We start from the raw sequence: 14,085 nt of genomic DNA on the forward strand, positions 1-14,085 counted from the left end.
TTGTTCTTGTAGGTATATATGAGTTCTTCTGGACTTGACTGGAAACCGGTCGTTAGTGCATGGCTTAAATCAAGAAGCCCAAGAGAAAAGGAAGTTTTTCAAAAACTTTTCAATGACTCCTTTAGCATCATGTATAATTGGAGTACGCAGAATCTTTGTTTATCCATGAAGATGTTGCAAGCCAACATTATATGTCAGGTATAATAAAATTCTTGTAACTTGTTTGATAAATTCTTAGGTTATTTAATGGCACTTCTTCAATTGCGGAAATTATACAGTATTAAATGAGGTTTCGGTATGATCATGATTAGTGAGCAGAAAAGAAAGTAATCATGGCATATTTGAAGGTACTGTCCTGGTATTAGGTTAAAGTATAAAAAAACCTTAGTTGCTTGCTCCTCAGCAAAGATTCTCAATTTGTATCTCCTAGATACACATCTGTGTTACATCTTGGTTTACATGCTCAAAATATCACCCTGATGATGGAGGCAGCAAGCACCTCTGAAACATCAGTAAACTTCTACCAGCTTACACAGCATAACTAAGAAGACAGCTATTTTTATACTTGCTGCTGTGAGAACCTGAAATCTCATCTGCTCCTTTTGTTTAGATGCTGAAACTTCTGGAAGGACTTGTGCCAGTGCAGTCAGCAGATGTAGAAGATGTTGTTGAAGGGACTGCACCATCAGAGAAGGAAACAGAGCTAGATGAGGAGGGATGTGAGGATGGCCAGGATAGGCCAGTCTCAGTGCCACGTTGGCTGAGTCCTCAACATCTTCATCGATTATATGTGTTTTCACTGGTTTGGAGCATGGGAGCTTTTTTGGATATTGGTGATCGCAAAAAATTTAGTGATTTCCTGCATGACAAACTGGCCTCTGTGCTTGATTTGCCCAAGTCTAATCAGTCACCAGATGCAGTTGTTTTTGACTACGTAGTCAGTCAGCAAGGTGAGGATTCAGTGTCTAAACATTTTATGTGACAGTATTACATATTGAAATGTGTATTGATTGTACACGTGTCTCAGACAGATGATTGAGGAACCCTATAAATATGTAGTGCTTTAAAATGGGGTTGAATACTATTCTAATTATTTTTTAAACCAAAATAATCTCACTACGTTTTCAACTGATGTATCCATTCAGGAAATGGTATGGGGTAAAATATAAATTATTTTATACAGTAGTGATGAAGTTAGTCTATAAGAAAACACAGGAATTTTTTAAGGAAGCATGTAATCATAGTTTGAAGAACTATAAACCAGAACAGTTTTTTCTTAATTGATTATTGTGATGAAGGTTTATATTGTTTTAGGTAAATGGGAGCATTGGAATACGATGATGGACACATATGTTTATCCAGAGAACAGTACACCTGACTATAGTAGCATTTTGGTGCCCATTGTGGATAATGTGAGGATCAATTACTTGATTGACACAGTTGCAAAGCAGGAACGAGCTGTGCTTCTTATTGGTGAGCAAGGCTCTGGGAAAACTGTTATGATGAAAGCTTACATGAAGAAGGCCAATGTTGAGATCTACATTGGACGCTCCTTCAACTTCTCATCTGCTACCAGCCCCCTACAATTCCAGGTATTTGCATTTTGTTTATGGAATTGAACAACTTTAAATTAATTATAAATATATGACTAGGAAACTCAGTTTGTTTTCATCACATTCACAATTTTGCAGTTATTAAATTTACAATAATGAAATAAGACATATGTATATAAAAATCTGGATAAGGAAACAGCAATACTTAACGTAACTAATAATGTTATAATGTATGTTGTAATGACTTTTTACCTGATGCAAAAGCAGTACAAATGTGGCAAATTGGGCTGTTAATTAGTCACAGTTATGTCTGGCACTTTTCAGAAAACTATTGAAAGTTATGTTGAAAAGCGCATGGGTAATACATTTGGACCACCAGGTGGGAAGAAGATGATGGTGTTTATTGATGATGTGAACCTACCTGAGATAAATGAATGGGGGGATCAGGTGACTAATGAAATAGTACGCCAAACCATGGATATGAAAGGGTTCTACAGTCTTGAAAAGCCTGGAGAATTCATTACAATTGTTGGTGTCCAGTTTATGGCTGCTATGGGACAACCAGGTATAAAATACAAAAATAATAGATGAATAGACCTTTAAAATATTATAATGATCACAGCTACATTTTCTACACCATACTGATGTAATGGAAACATAATGATTCATTGAACACTATTAGCCGTATTATATATTCAGGAAAGTTTAATTTTGCATATTAAGGGATAAGATAGTCTGTAATATTTGTCTTACAAATAATAAAACAAATCTAAAAAGAATTTTACATTTTATATTTCGATACAATTACCAGCACCTCAGTTATGAAAATGGAGTTGTTCATGAAGATGCTGTTAGCATAGGGGAATGATGCTTTATATTATACATTACGTCTCTTAATCCCTCTCTACTGGTAAGATTACACACGTCTCCAAAGAGAGTATTTCTTAAACTCCTATATATGACAAAATACATGCATTTGGAACACAGTTTTACACCTTTGCAGGAGGTGGTCGCAATGATATTCCAGAGCGCCTCAAGCGTCAGTTTTGTATTTTTAATTGCACTCTTCCTGTTGATGAAGCAATTGATAAGATCTTTAAGGTGGTTGGAGAGGGACATTATAATGCCAAACGTGGCTTTACCACTGAAGTTCGTAATCTCATTGAGAAGATCATTCCACTTACTCGCCAGCTGTGGCAGAGGACCCGGGTAAGTATCATAAATTATTCTCATGTTTGTATTTGCCCAAAGGTGTTATTGTGTGCTTACTTCTGCAAAAATATTTTATCAATATGGATGTCACAAACAGAGCAGTGTAAATGTGTGAACTAAATGTGTTAATTCACATGGAGTCTTACAAAATTTCAGCACTCAAATTAGAAACAGACAAATTTTCAATTAATGTGTTGTCAAATGGATAAACTATTCATGTACAGCATGCAAAATAATATCTGCATTTGTAACATGTTCTGGATACAAAGTATCATGTAGATCTACTATTCCTCTCATAGGATGTTACTGTTTCCACACAACAACATTATTTAGTCGTAAATCAGATGATAACATTGGTACCATATAGTTCTCAGCAGTTCTACTTTTGTCAGAAGACTCAGCTAGCCACCTCTGCTGTCCATTGTGTAATGGCAGAATTCATGTTAATCACCCTTCAGAAATTATGTTTTTAAGGACAATGATTTAAGTGCCTGGTGAGTGGCTAAGATGGAATTTGTAAGACACATTGTGACATGAGCTATGCTTTCCAAAATCTTTTTTGTGTTTTGTGTGTATAATCACTGTTTTTTTATTTAGAGGCTTATGTGGACAGAGTACTGAGGATGAAGATAATATCAGTGACTGTTTAGGGATGGAAGAGAAGAGAAGAGAAGCAAAGAGATGAGACAAGAGATCTAGATCTCATTTTGGTATTTCTCTTGTTTTTCCACAGGCACATCTTTTGCCCACACCAGCAAAGTTCCATTATGTGTTTAGTCTGAGAGATTTGTCCCGTATATGGCAAGGCATGGTTGGCACATTGTCCACTGTAATTGAAAATGAAGCTGTTCTTATGCTGCTTTGGAAACATGAGTGTTCTAGAGTTTTTTCAGACAGGTACCAAATCTGTTACATTTGTGGTACAAGATTTTATCAGCATTCCAGAAATGTTTGTGTAAATACAGTAAATATTATGTTGAAAATACAGTTTCATGCTGTCTCCCAGCATTATTAATTTTAATAAAATAGAATAGACCTACAAATTTAAGGTATTCATGTTAGCTAGGATAGAATGGTATTACTTGAAGTTTTAAGTCCTATTTGTATGAACCGATAAGCAGATATCTGCAAATTTACATGTTGGTTGCATCTGTTAAAAGTTGAATAATGTGAAAATAAATTTATTTAAGATTTATTCTTTCTACCTTAAACTCATTATTATCAAGAAAAGGCAACTGCATTCACAGTGAACTAAACTTATAAGTGTGTATATTTACTTTTTGTTAATATTCTGCACTCTATTACATATAAAACCACAATAACATATTTGTTTTGAAAATTCTTGGTTATTATTTAATTCTATGTGCTTATATCCCATATGTTTTTGTAGGTTCACTCTTACATCAGACAAAGACTGGTTTGACAGGGAATTACTTGATGTAGTAACTGAGCTTCTGGGACCTGAGTACTGCAAGATGGCAGAACCAAACCATGTGTTTGTTGATTTCATGAGGTGCTATTAGCTTTCATATTTATTTCTTTATATAATCATTCTGTGTAAGAGAGTGGTAACACAAAGAGTCTGCCAATAGGTGGCTGTGTCAACAATAGCTGTAGTACATATTTCTGCTCATAGGTGGGACTGATAGTAAAACAGTGAAAATGTAATTATCCTGCTAGTGATTATGGTGGGAGTGAATGCGCATTAATTAATTATGAAATGGTGGAAGAAATATGACAAATAACAGCATGATTATCAGTGGTGGTACTGAGAATTAAATCATTAGGCATTGTTATACTTACAGTTGTAGGAAATTTGAATGAATGGTAGAATATATATATGAGCTTATCAATGTATGTCTAATATGATTTAAATTCAAATAGGATCCTGGCAAGCTACTCAAGAACAGGAACAAATTATTGGACATGTTAGAGAACATATGTCTGATGAAACTGAGATTTTATTAACAGGTAAACAATATGAAGTGTGAGAAGACATGGCGCATTAACCTTTTAAACTGAAAAGATGAACTGTTCATAATTTGTGTTTATTTCCATAAATTTTTATTCTCAAACCCTTGCAATGAGGGGAAGAAAATAAAATATTTTTGTGTTTTTAAAAATACCAACATATTTCTGGTGCAAACTTCAAGGTTATGTTACAGAATTTACATATAATATAAGTCTTTGCCAGCATAAATGTTGTATGAAGATGTTCTACTAACTTACATTTCCTTTGGTTTAAATCAATTTAGTGGTCAAAATAAGGCATTTAAATTAAAAATACACGATAAATTATTTCTGAAAGTATTTGAAAATTTGTGCTGTGTGACTAATATGTTTCTCAGTGAACCTCATAGCTTCTCAGTTGCCTATGACACATATATAGTGCATGTACATGACATACAGGTGTGTAGAGAGTTCACATATGTATGTACATAATGTATATTTATTATGTCTTATGCCATTATGAAGAAGTATTCCTTTGGTGATTGATTGATTTGTTTGCCAAAAACATAGAGATGCACCTGAGCCCACAGGTGAGGAGGGAGAAGATGCAGATATGGAGTTGCCAAAAGTTTATGAGCCAGTTCCAAATTGGAATGACTTGAGAGACAGGCTGGAAATGTTTCTTTTGCAATTTAATGAGATGGTCCGTGGTGCTGGCATGGATCTTGTCTTCTTTCCAGATGCCATGCTACATATTGTAAAGGTCAGAATAAATAGTTATTTATTTTTACATAGCTCAAATGACATGTTTCTCAGTTGCTCAAGTTACTGCATTTATCTGACTATAAAATCAAGGTTTTTAATTCTGTTGTAATTAAAAAAATATAGGGATACTGAGTTATATACAATCTAAGAAAAATGCATAAAAATCCATTCTCATTCAGTAGTTTAAGAAGAAACAGACATAAATAAACAACAGTGGCATACCTGAAAACCTATTTATCAGTATGTTTGCATATCAGTAACCACTGGATTCTGATCACCATCCCTGAACACATTTTTTCAGGTATATATTTTTCAGCCATTAGAGGATGTACATTAAGGAACATTTTGTAATGAAATCTGTCAGTTGAAATTTTGTATTTCCAGTGTCTTAACATTCACTCTACCAAATAAATTACGGTATTCATAAGCTATTGATGAATAGCTTATGAATACAGTATACTTTCCAAATTTCACATAGTCTGTGATGACTGTTTGAAACTGCTTTAATGTATAATGTTCAGCATTAATGCTAATATTGAACTTCTATTTGTCCTTGTGTTATCTTTTAGAAGGTATATTTCTTAAATTGTGTGTGATGACTGTGCCCATGAAACTAAACTTAATAAATTACTGTAGCTTTCATGTTCATAACACTATGGAATTTTTAAAATAACCAATTCTAATTACAATGCTTAACAATGCAATCTGATCTAAAATTTATCAGTTTTTATTCATTATGTATACCAGCATCCAGAAAATAAATTTACAAAACATAACTGATGCTGCAGTAGAGAAAACTATTGGATGTCAATTTCCAGAGTGGATGCAATTTCATTTTCAGTGTGTGCATTTTAAACAGTCATAAATAATATTACTTTTCAGGTGTCACGAGTGATTCGCCATCCACGAGGAAATGTGATGTTAGTTGGTGTTGGGGGCTCTGGAAAACAGTCACTCACCAAGTTATCATCATTCATTGCTGGCTACAAAACCTTCCAGATTACCCTGACACGGTAATGATTGAATTCAGGAAAAACAGGAATTTCTGTTTAATGCTGATAGAACAGTAGGGAATATCTTTCTGTATTTCAAAATACACTTTTTTATTATAAAAATTAATGAGTATATTCAATTTTTAAGAGGAGAAGAGCATAAATTTATAGTCGTTGAGACATACCTTACATGCTACATAACATAATTTGTAATTAATAGCCCCCTGCCATACTACCATAAAGGGAGTAAAGTGTGCAAAGCAATAGATTTTTCATCCATGTCTATTTGTACTGCCACTTTCAAGTTCCCAAAGTGCTGCTTTCAGTTACATTATAATATCTTAAACCATGGTGGTGACATTACTAAATATTTACTGCAAAACAATATAATCTGACCTACTCACTGATTCTATATACTTTTTACAATTGCCGATCATGTGACTACCAATAATCATGTAAAATATTTTGATCTTTGTGGTACTGCTATAGTAACGTTTGTGAAAGAATTTGTTTCTTGGCAAAATTTTAAGGTTTTTGATGATGGTGCATTATAATGAGTAAAATTATTCTTTTTGACTTTGTCCAATTTCTAGATTATAAAATAATAAAATTACAACGTTCTGGAAGTGGAATTCTGCTTCTGTCTTCTGATAAAAAAAAGGGAAGATAACAGAGAGCATGTCTGTTAGCTCCTGGGTTGACTTAGCCTCAGACCTGGACCACATCTGAGGCTATCTCATGTAGGATGATTGTAAGAGAAACAATAGATGCATACAAAAGTTTTGTTTTGTTTTTAAATCTTGTGGAATAGACCAGTTGGGATAACAGGTGCATATGAGAGGATAATATTGACGTTTTCCTTTTATAATTAGAGTGCAAAGGATGTAACTAGTTGAGGGTAGGATTTAATGATGGACGTCTGAAACAAGATGACTGGCAACATAAAAGCTGAAATTTTCTTAATTGACAGAATAACTATAAACTGCTCAAGGAAGATTCTGGGGATAGATTAGATAATAAATGTCTTACATTATTTTTATTAAGTACTAAGAAGTTGTTCTATACTGAAGGTCATACAATTCAGCTAATTTTCTGGAGGACTTGAAGTTGCTTTATCGAAGCTGTGGTGTTCAGGGGAAAGGCACTACATTCATATTTACTGACATGGATATCAAGGAAGAAGGTTTCCTGGAATACCTCAATAACATACTGTCTTCAGGTAAAATACAGAATTTCTAGTTATTTTTATTGATTATTTTACCATTTTTAAGTAGGATTTGAGATTCTCACAGCAGTTAGTATGAAGATGACTGTTTTATCAGTAGTAGTACTATGTGGTCTGGTAGAAGTTTACCTACATTTCAGAGGTCTTTACTGCCTCCATCATCAGGGTGATCATGACTCATCATCCCGATGGTGGAGGTAGCAAGGATCTCTGAAGTGTTGGTAAACTCCTACCAGACTATATGGCATTGCAGCCCAGAAGACAGCCATCTTTCTACCACTTGATTTTAAGTAAATGTCAAATGAAACTGATATGCTTGTACCTAGTAAAACAGCTAAATGAATGATTAATAACGCTGTGAAAAAGTAATGTAGGTATATGTAGACACCAGAAGAAAAAGTAAAGTGTGAATTAGCATGTTGCTGAGTTTAAAGAAATACAATGATTTACCCTCAGAGTTATTAATGAAGTAGCCTGCTTTGCTTTGGGTATAAAATAAACTATCAAAACTTCAAAATTGCAGCAGATATATAAAAATGTATTAATTAAAATTAATTATTTTATTACCCCTCCCCCTGACCAACCTACTGGTTTCCCACCCACTCAGTGGAGTGTCCACCTACAGTTTGGAAATAACTGAAGACAATCTGGTATGATATACAGCATGATCAACTACATTTTGTGTTTATTTGCTCTTCTGATATGACACATTTCTCTGTAAAGTATCTGATGTATTAATTTCATGCATTCTTTAGAAATGCTTTCTCAAGTATTCAATTTATGTATGTAAGTATTATGGAATACACACAAAGTTAAAAAAACAATATAATACTGTTTCTGAAAATGCATCATAGCAGAATAAACAAGATATTATTTGTGTGCTGCAGGTGTAATCTCAAACCTGTTTACACGAGATGAGCAACTGGAAATTATCTCAGAGCTGACACCTGTCATAAGGCGGGAGAACCCGAAGTGCATTCTCACACACGAGCTTGTAATGGAGTACTTCCTCACCCGTACTTGCAACAACCTGCATGTTGTCTTCTGCTTCTCCCCAGTAAGTATCCCTTAGGACTTGTTCATTGTGCACTGCACAGACTTGGGTTTATAATTTACACAGAGATTTTGTCTGTCATGGGAAGTGCCACTTTCAAACTTAACTACTTAGCCTTCTGTTGAAAATGAAATATTTTCTCACAAAATAATTGGTAACAAACATGACGTCTTTTTTGATTTTTTTCTTCAAAATTCATTGCAGTTTATAAAATGTTCATATGATTTAGTAAAATTTCTATCTTCTTATTTCAGGTAGGTGAGAAATTTCGTAATCGAGCTATGAGGTTTCCAGCCCTCATTTCAGGCTGCACCATTGACTGGTTCCAGCCATGGCCAAGGGATGCCCTGGTGCTAGTAGCAAAACATTTCTTGACCGATTTTGAAATTGCCTGCACTCCTAAAGTGAAGAATGATCTAGTTTCAGCCCTGGGAAGCATCCAGGCTATTGTTGCATCTACCTCAACAGAGTACTTTCAGAGGTGCAAATTTAAACTTTATCATTCAGGTGTAGGTGACTTAAAGGAGCCAGAGTAGCTCAGTCAGTATAGCGTTTGACTATGAACTGAACAGCTGGGGTTTGAACCCCAGCAGGGGCAAAGTATTTTTTTCTAGCCTTTGTGTTCAGACTGTTGTGTCTGTTTTCATTCTTTCTCTGTTTTATTTGTATATCTTTTCTAGCTTGGTCTCTTCACTTAGTCCTTGAACTTCACTGGTAATTATGTTTTCATCCATAATTTCACCAAACTTTAACTGTAGCATCTGTATTTTTAGGCCTTTTATGATATATGCATTTTATCTTCTGTTGTTCATTTTCTAATAGTATGCAAAATCTACATCTCTTATTCTTGTAATCTGCTATTCTTCCCATACTTCCTTTCACATAATCCTTTAGTAATATTGACATTTTTCTTACTGTTTGCAGATTCCGTCGTGCTACTCATGTAACACCAAAATCATACCTCAATTTTATTGGTGGTTACAAGAATATCTACCAACAGAAACAAAAGGAATTGAATGATGGGGCTCAGAGAATGGACACTGGACTTGCAAAACTACAGGAGGCTTCCTGTTCTGTTGAAATCCTTAAGATGGATCTGGCAGTTATGGAGCAAGAGCTTGCACAGGCATCAGAGAAGGCTGAAAATGTATGTTTTACATACTGTACTTTCCTTGTGTGTTATTAAATTTATATTTCTTCTCACAGTCCTCCTTGCCTCTTGGATTACATTAAGCATTACCATCAAGTCTCAGAAGTCTTATAAAAAGGTACAATTTAAAGCAGCATTGAAGAAATACTTCATTAAACACTCCTTTCACTCTGTTGATAAATTTATGATGTTTGTAAATAAATCATTATGTTCATTAAGGTTTTCTTGTCTTCATATAATGTAAATGGGTGTTATTTATTTACTGTATGTAATGGATGAATTTATTTACAACATATTACTAGTTTATATGAAACCTTTGATCATATGGGATGGACTAAAAAAATCTACAAAAACTTTCAGTCAGGATAGCTGGCCTCCAGACTGATTTTTGAGCCATTGATAGCTTTTGACACAGAAAAAAAGAAGATTAATGACACTTTGAATGTTGTAGGTGCTGATAGAAGTCACAGAGAGAGCAATGCAAGCAGAGACAGTGAAAGATCAAGTACAGAAAGTTAAGGAAAAGGCAGAGGCACTAGTGAAATACATATCAGCAGAGAAAGCTCGAGCTGAGCAAAAGTTGGAGGCTGCTAAACCAGCCCTGGAAGAAGCAGAGGCTGCTCTGAATACCATAAAACCAGCACATATAGGTTAGTTATGCTTTGAACATTACCAAACTACCATTTATCAACCAGTTTCCAAATTAAAAGTGGTGGTGATAAAGCATTCCCTTATTTAATCCATTGTAAACTAGAAAAACATCTCTTTACCGATATTAAGTCCCTTAGATGCCTTATGCATACACACTTTAATTAACCAAACAGACTGACTAGATATTCCAAATTTACTTGAAATCTTATACAGTGCTTGTGTCCTAACTAAACTGTAGATGAGCAAACAAACATAAACTAGTCAGAGGTTGTGGTCATGTATGACTGAACACAATCATCCAGAATGTAAGAAAGATATAGTTTGAATGTATTTGGCACTGAAAGTACATGAACTCTTATTTCTGATGTCTGTTGACAGCCACTGTTAGAAAGCTGGGACGTCCACCACATCTTATCATGCGTATCATGGACTGTGTGCTGATTCTTTTCCAACGGAAATTGCATGCTGTTATTGGTGATACAGCTGCCCCATGCCCCAAACCATCTTGGGCTGAATCTCTTAAGGTATTTACATGGCTGCTTCCAAAGCTCCAGAAATATGTTCATATGCTTGTCACAGGAGATTATTCATAGTAAACAGATAAGTCTGTTTTGTCATAACATATAATGTATATTTTAAATCACTGTATTTCTAATTGTCACCCTTGGTGAACTAGTGATTAGCATGCTCGCCACTGGACCCAAGGTTCGTGGGTTCGAACCCGGCCGAGGTCGATGGAGTTTTAAGGGTAATAAAAATCCATATCACAACTTCTTTTAGAGGGGAAATAAAGCTGGCGGTCCCTTGTCATAGATTTATGGCTTGTAAAAAAACCTTATGAGCATGAACGAGGTGTTTCATAAGCAAAATTCAGCAGCTGTCACTCACCCAATTCTCTCCTGATTCTCTGCTAGATGACTCTAGCAGACAAAATAAGGATTGAGTAGAAACTGTGCAGAGGCAGTGGGCTTGTCACTCATAAATGCACACTTAAAAAAATGACAAAGAAGCCTCCCACATGGGAGGAGGCCAAGGCTCGACTTCGGGCTGTTGTGCCATACAAGAAGAAGACGAAGAAGAAGAAGAAGTATTTCTAATTATATCCTTTAAATTAATGGGAAATATTTGTTTCAACACAATGACTAGCTTTTGAGAGAAGTAATGTTTTTGTAAAATGAGGTATTAGTTTCTTTAAATTGTTTACTTAAAGACATTTTCCTTATTTGTTTAGATGATGGCAAGTACAACTTTCCTGCTCCAGCTTCAAAATTATCCAAAAGATATTATCAATGATGAAATGATAGAACTGCTGCAACCATACTTTGAGATGGAGGACTATAACATGGACACAGCAAAGCATGTATGTGGTGATGTGGCAGGTTTACTATCATGGACAAAAGCAATGGCCTTCTTTCACAGTGTGAACAAGGAGGTTCTGCCCCTTAAGGTGAGAAACTGGGTTGCCATTTATCTACTCGGTTACTTTCCTGTGTCCACGTAAATATAATAAGATATTCAAGATATTCCCAGAATGCTGGAGCAGCTTAGAATTAAGTGTAGTTTCTTTATAGGGCTGTTGTTATAGTCAGTGTCTTCTTCATGTGGTTAAACAAGCCTAAAATAATAATATCAACTATTTATCATAGATGGAAGCTAACTATTAATTATGCAAATTCAGAGCAAAACATTATAGTATAACAGTTAGAACCTTCACTCATGAATTTAACTTTCAGTCAGCTATCAGTGCTGAGTTTTCTTTAGTGGTGTTTGACAATCCCTGCAGACAAATTCGAGATATTAATTTCTTCATTTGACGTTTCCACTAAAAATAGATCATCTGGCAGCCAAGCCTCTCCATCTGTCTCTGCTGAGACATTGCCTTAAAATAGGCAATAACTGTTTCCTCTATGTCCTCTATTCAAGTCACAATCACCCCCATCAATCTAGTGCTGCATAATCCATACATTTGAGAAAACATTAAATAAAATGAGAAACAGGCAGACATAATTAGTTCATACTTTTGTATACTAATATAGGATATGAAATTGGTGATATTACATTTCTGGTTTAAATTATTTGCTGAATGTTTCATGTGTTTAGCTTGACTTAATATTTATGACATTTTGTATTTTATTTTGAAGGACTATGTAACTACATTTATTTTACAGGCTAACTTAACACTTCAAGAGGCTCGTCTCACTGTAGCAATGGCTGATCTAGCAGCAGCAGAAAATGAATTGGAGGAAAGAGAAATGGCACTGCAAGAGGTGAAAGAACAGTATGATGCTGCAGTGTCAGAGAAGCAACGTCTGACAGATGCGGCCAACAGCTGTCTACGCAAGATGAATGCAGCCACTGCTCTGATTAATGGACTGGGTGGAGAGAAGATCCGTTGGACACAGATGAGTCAAGAATTTAAGGAACAGCTGGGCAGGTAAGTCAGTATTCTTTTGATTGAAATTATGGCTACATGAAACATGTAAATTCCAGAAACCAGTTATAATATTTTCATCAACACTCTTCTGTCTCTTAAGCTTCTAAATCATGTTTACCATTACCATACAGAATATAAAATTAAATAATTATATCAACTGTAATTTCACTTTTTATGTATGGTTATGAAACTAGTGCCTCTTCATAAGGGAAGATTTAAAGTCTCTTGAGAACAGAGTAAAAAGTAAAGTTGTCCTGCTGCATGCCATGAAGACACTTGGGGGGAATAGGTGATATACGTTCTTCTCATTCTCGACCTTGTTGCTAGATGGGGTGAGTGGTCAGTCATGCCTCAGTTATGCTTTATTCATGGGGAAAGGACGCCCAGCACTCACTTGATAGGAGGCTGCATGGGCCTTGCAGAAGCTAGATGAAAAATCTTTTGCCTCTCCCAGGGATTGAACCTTATTAATCCTGTAGTCAGACACTATTATGACTGAGCTACCCAAGTTCATTTGAAAACAGCAGGATTGGTACAAATCCTGAAGCCTCTCATTGTGTAATTTATTCATATTCTTATTATTGTGTCTTTCTTGGGTCTAAATAATCTCCTCAGTGGCATGTCCTCAGACACCCTCAGTCTCCGTTCATATATTTATGTAGAGGTTTTGCTGGTGTGCAAGGTTTATCATAGAGATGAGTGTCTATACAGTTTGTATGTTTTATGTTTATTAAAAATTCTGGTGTTCATGAAATCTACAAAATTTTCAGAAAGTTAACATTCTTCTTATATGTGCATATATTAACTGAAGATATAGTGAAATTTTTATTTTATTATTGTTCTCAATGCTGCTGGACAGACTTGTAGGAGATGTGGTGCTGGCAACAGGTTTCCTGTCTTACTGTGGTCCATACAATCAAGAATTTCGCTCTGGACTTACTCATAGCTGGATGAACAATCTGAAGAGTCATGAGATTCCTTTTACACATGATCTTAACATTAGCAGCATGCTTGTGGATAGTGGAATGGTAGGGAGATAGAAGACAAAAATTAGAAAATATGCATGAAACTTGCAACTTAGTTGTTTGCATCATATGTA

At 35.1% G+C, this 14,085-nt stretch overlaps 1 protein-coding gene across 3 annotated transcripts in view; it reads left to right on the forward strand.

Annotated features, from left to right (window-relative positions):
• The window catches only part of Dhc1 (dynein axonemal heavy chain 1), a 71,851-nt gene that overhangs the window by 39,208 nt on the left and 18,558 nt on the right, over positions 1-14,085 (forward strand). For all 3 annotated transcript variants that reach the window (XR_015534605.1, XM_087346732.1, XM_087346731.1), the window contains exons 42-59: positions 13-198; positions 611-950; positions 1,315-1,592; positions 1,878-2,118; positions 2,557-2,762; positions 3,499-3,662; positions 4,156-4,278; positions 5,286-5,478; positions 6,363-6,493; positions 7,543-7,691; positions 8,585-8,754; positions 9,006-9,232; positions 9,676-9,898; positions 10,353-10,551; positions 10,931-11,076; positions 11,784-11,999; positions 12,721-12,986; positions 13,846-14,014. Coding sequence is in view for 2 of the 3 variants with exons in the window: in XM_087346732.1 (XP_087202858.1) it covers positions 13-198; positions 611-950; positions 1,315-1,592; positions 1,878-2,118; positions 2,557-2,762; positions 3,499-3,662; positions 4,156-4,278; positions 5,286-5,478; positions 6,363-6,493; positions 7,543-7,691; positions 8,585-8,754; positions 9,006-9,232; positions 9,676-9,898; positions 10,353-10,551; positions 10,931-11,076; positions 11,784-11,999; positions 12,721-12,986; positions 13,846-14,014 (3,627 nt within the window). In the remaining variant the exon portion in view is untranslated. The remainder of the gene's footprint in view (positions 1-12; positions 199-610; positions 951-1,314; positions 1,593-1,877; positions 2,119-2,556; positions 2,763-3,498; positions 3,663-4,155; positions 4,279-5,285; positions 5,479-6,362; positions 6,494-7,542; positions 7,692-8,584; positions 8,755-9,005; positions 9,233-9,675; positions 9,899-10,352; positions 10,552-10,930; positions 11,077-11,783; positions 12,000-12,720; positions 12,987-13,845; positions 14,015-14,085) is intronic.

Source organism: Zootermopsis nevadensis, unplaced genomic scaffold (assembly GCF_977971745.1).
Source record: "Zootermopsis nevadensis isolate Lab colony 2312 unplaced genomic scaffold, Znev_1.0 Znev_ptg000010l, whole genome shotgun sequence".
In the NCBI taxonomy this organism is placed as follows: Eukaryota; Metazoa; Arthropoda; class Insecta; order Blattodea; family Termopsidae; genus Zootermopsis; species Zootermopsis nevadensis.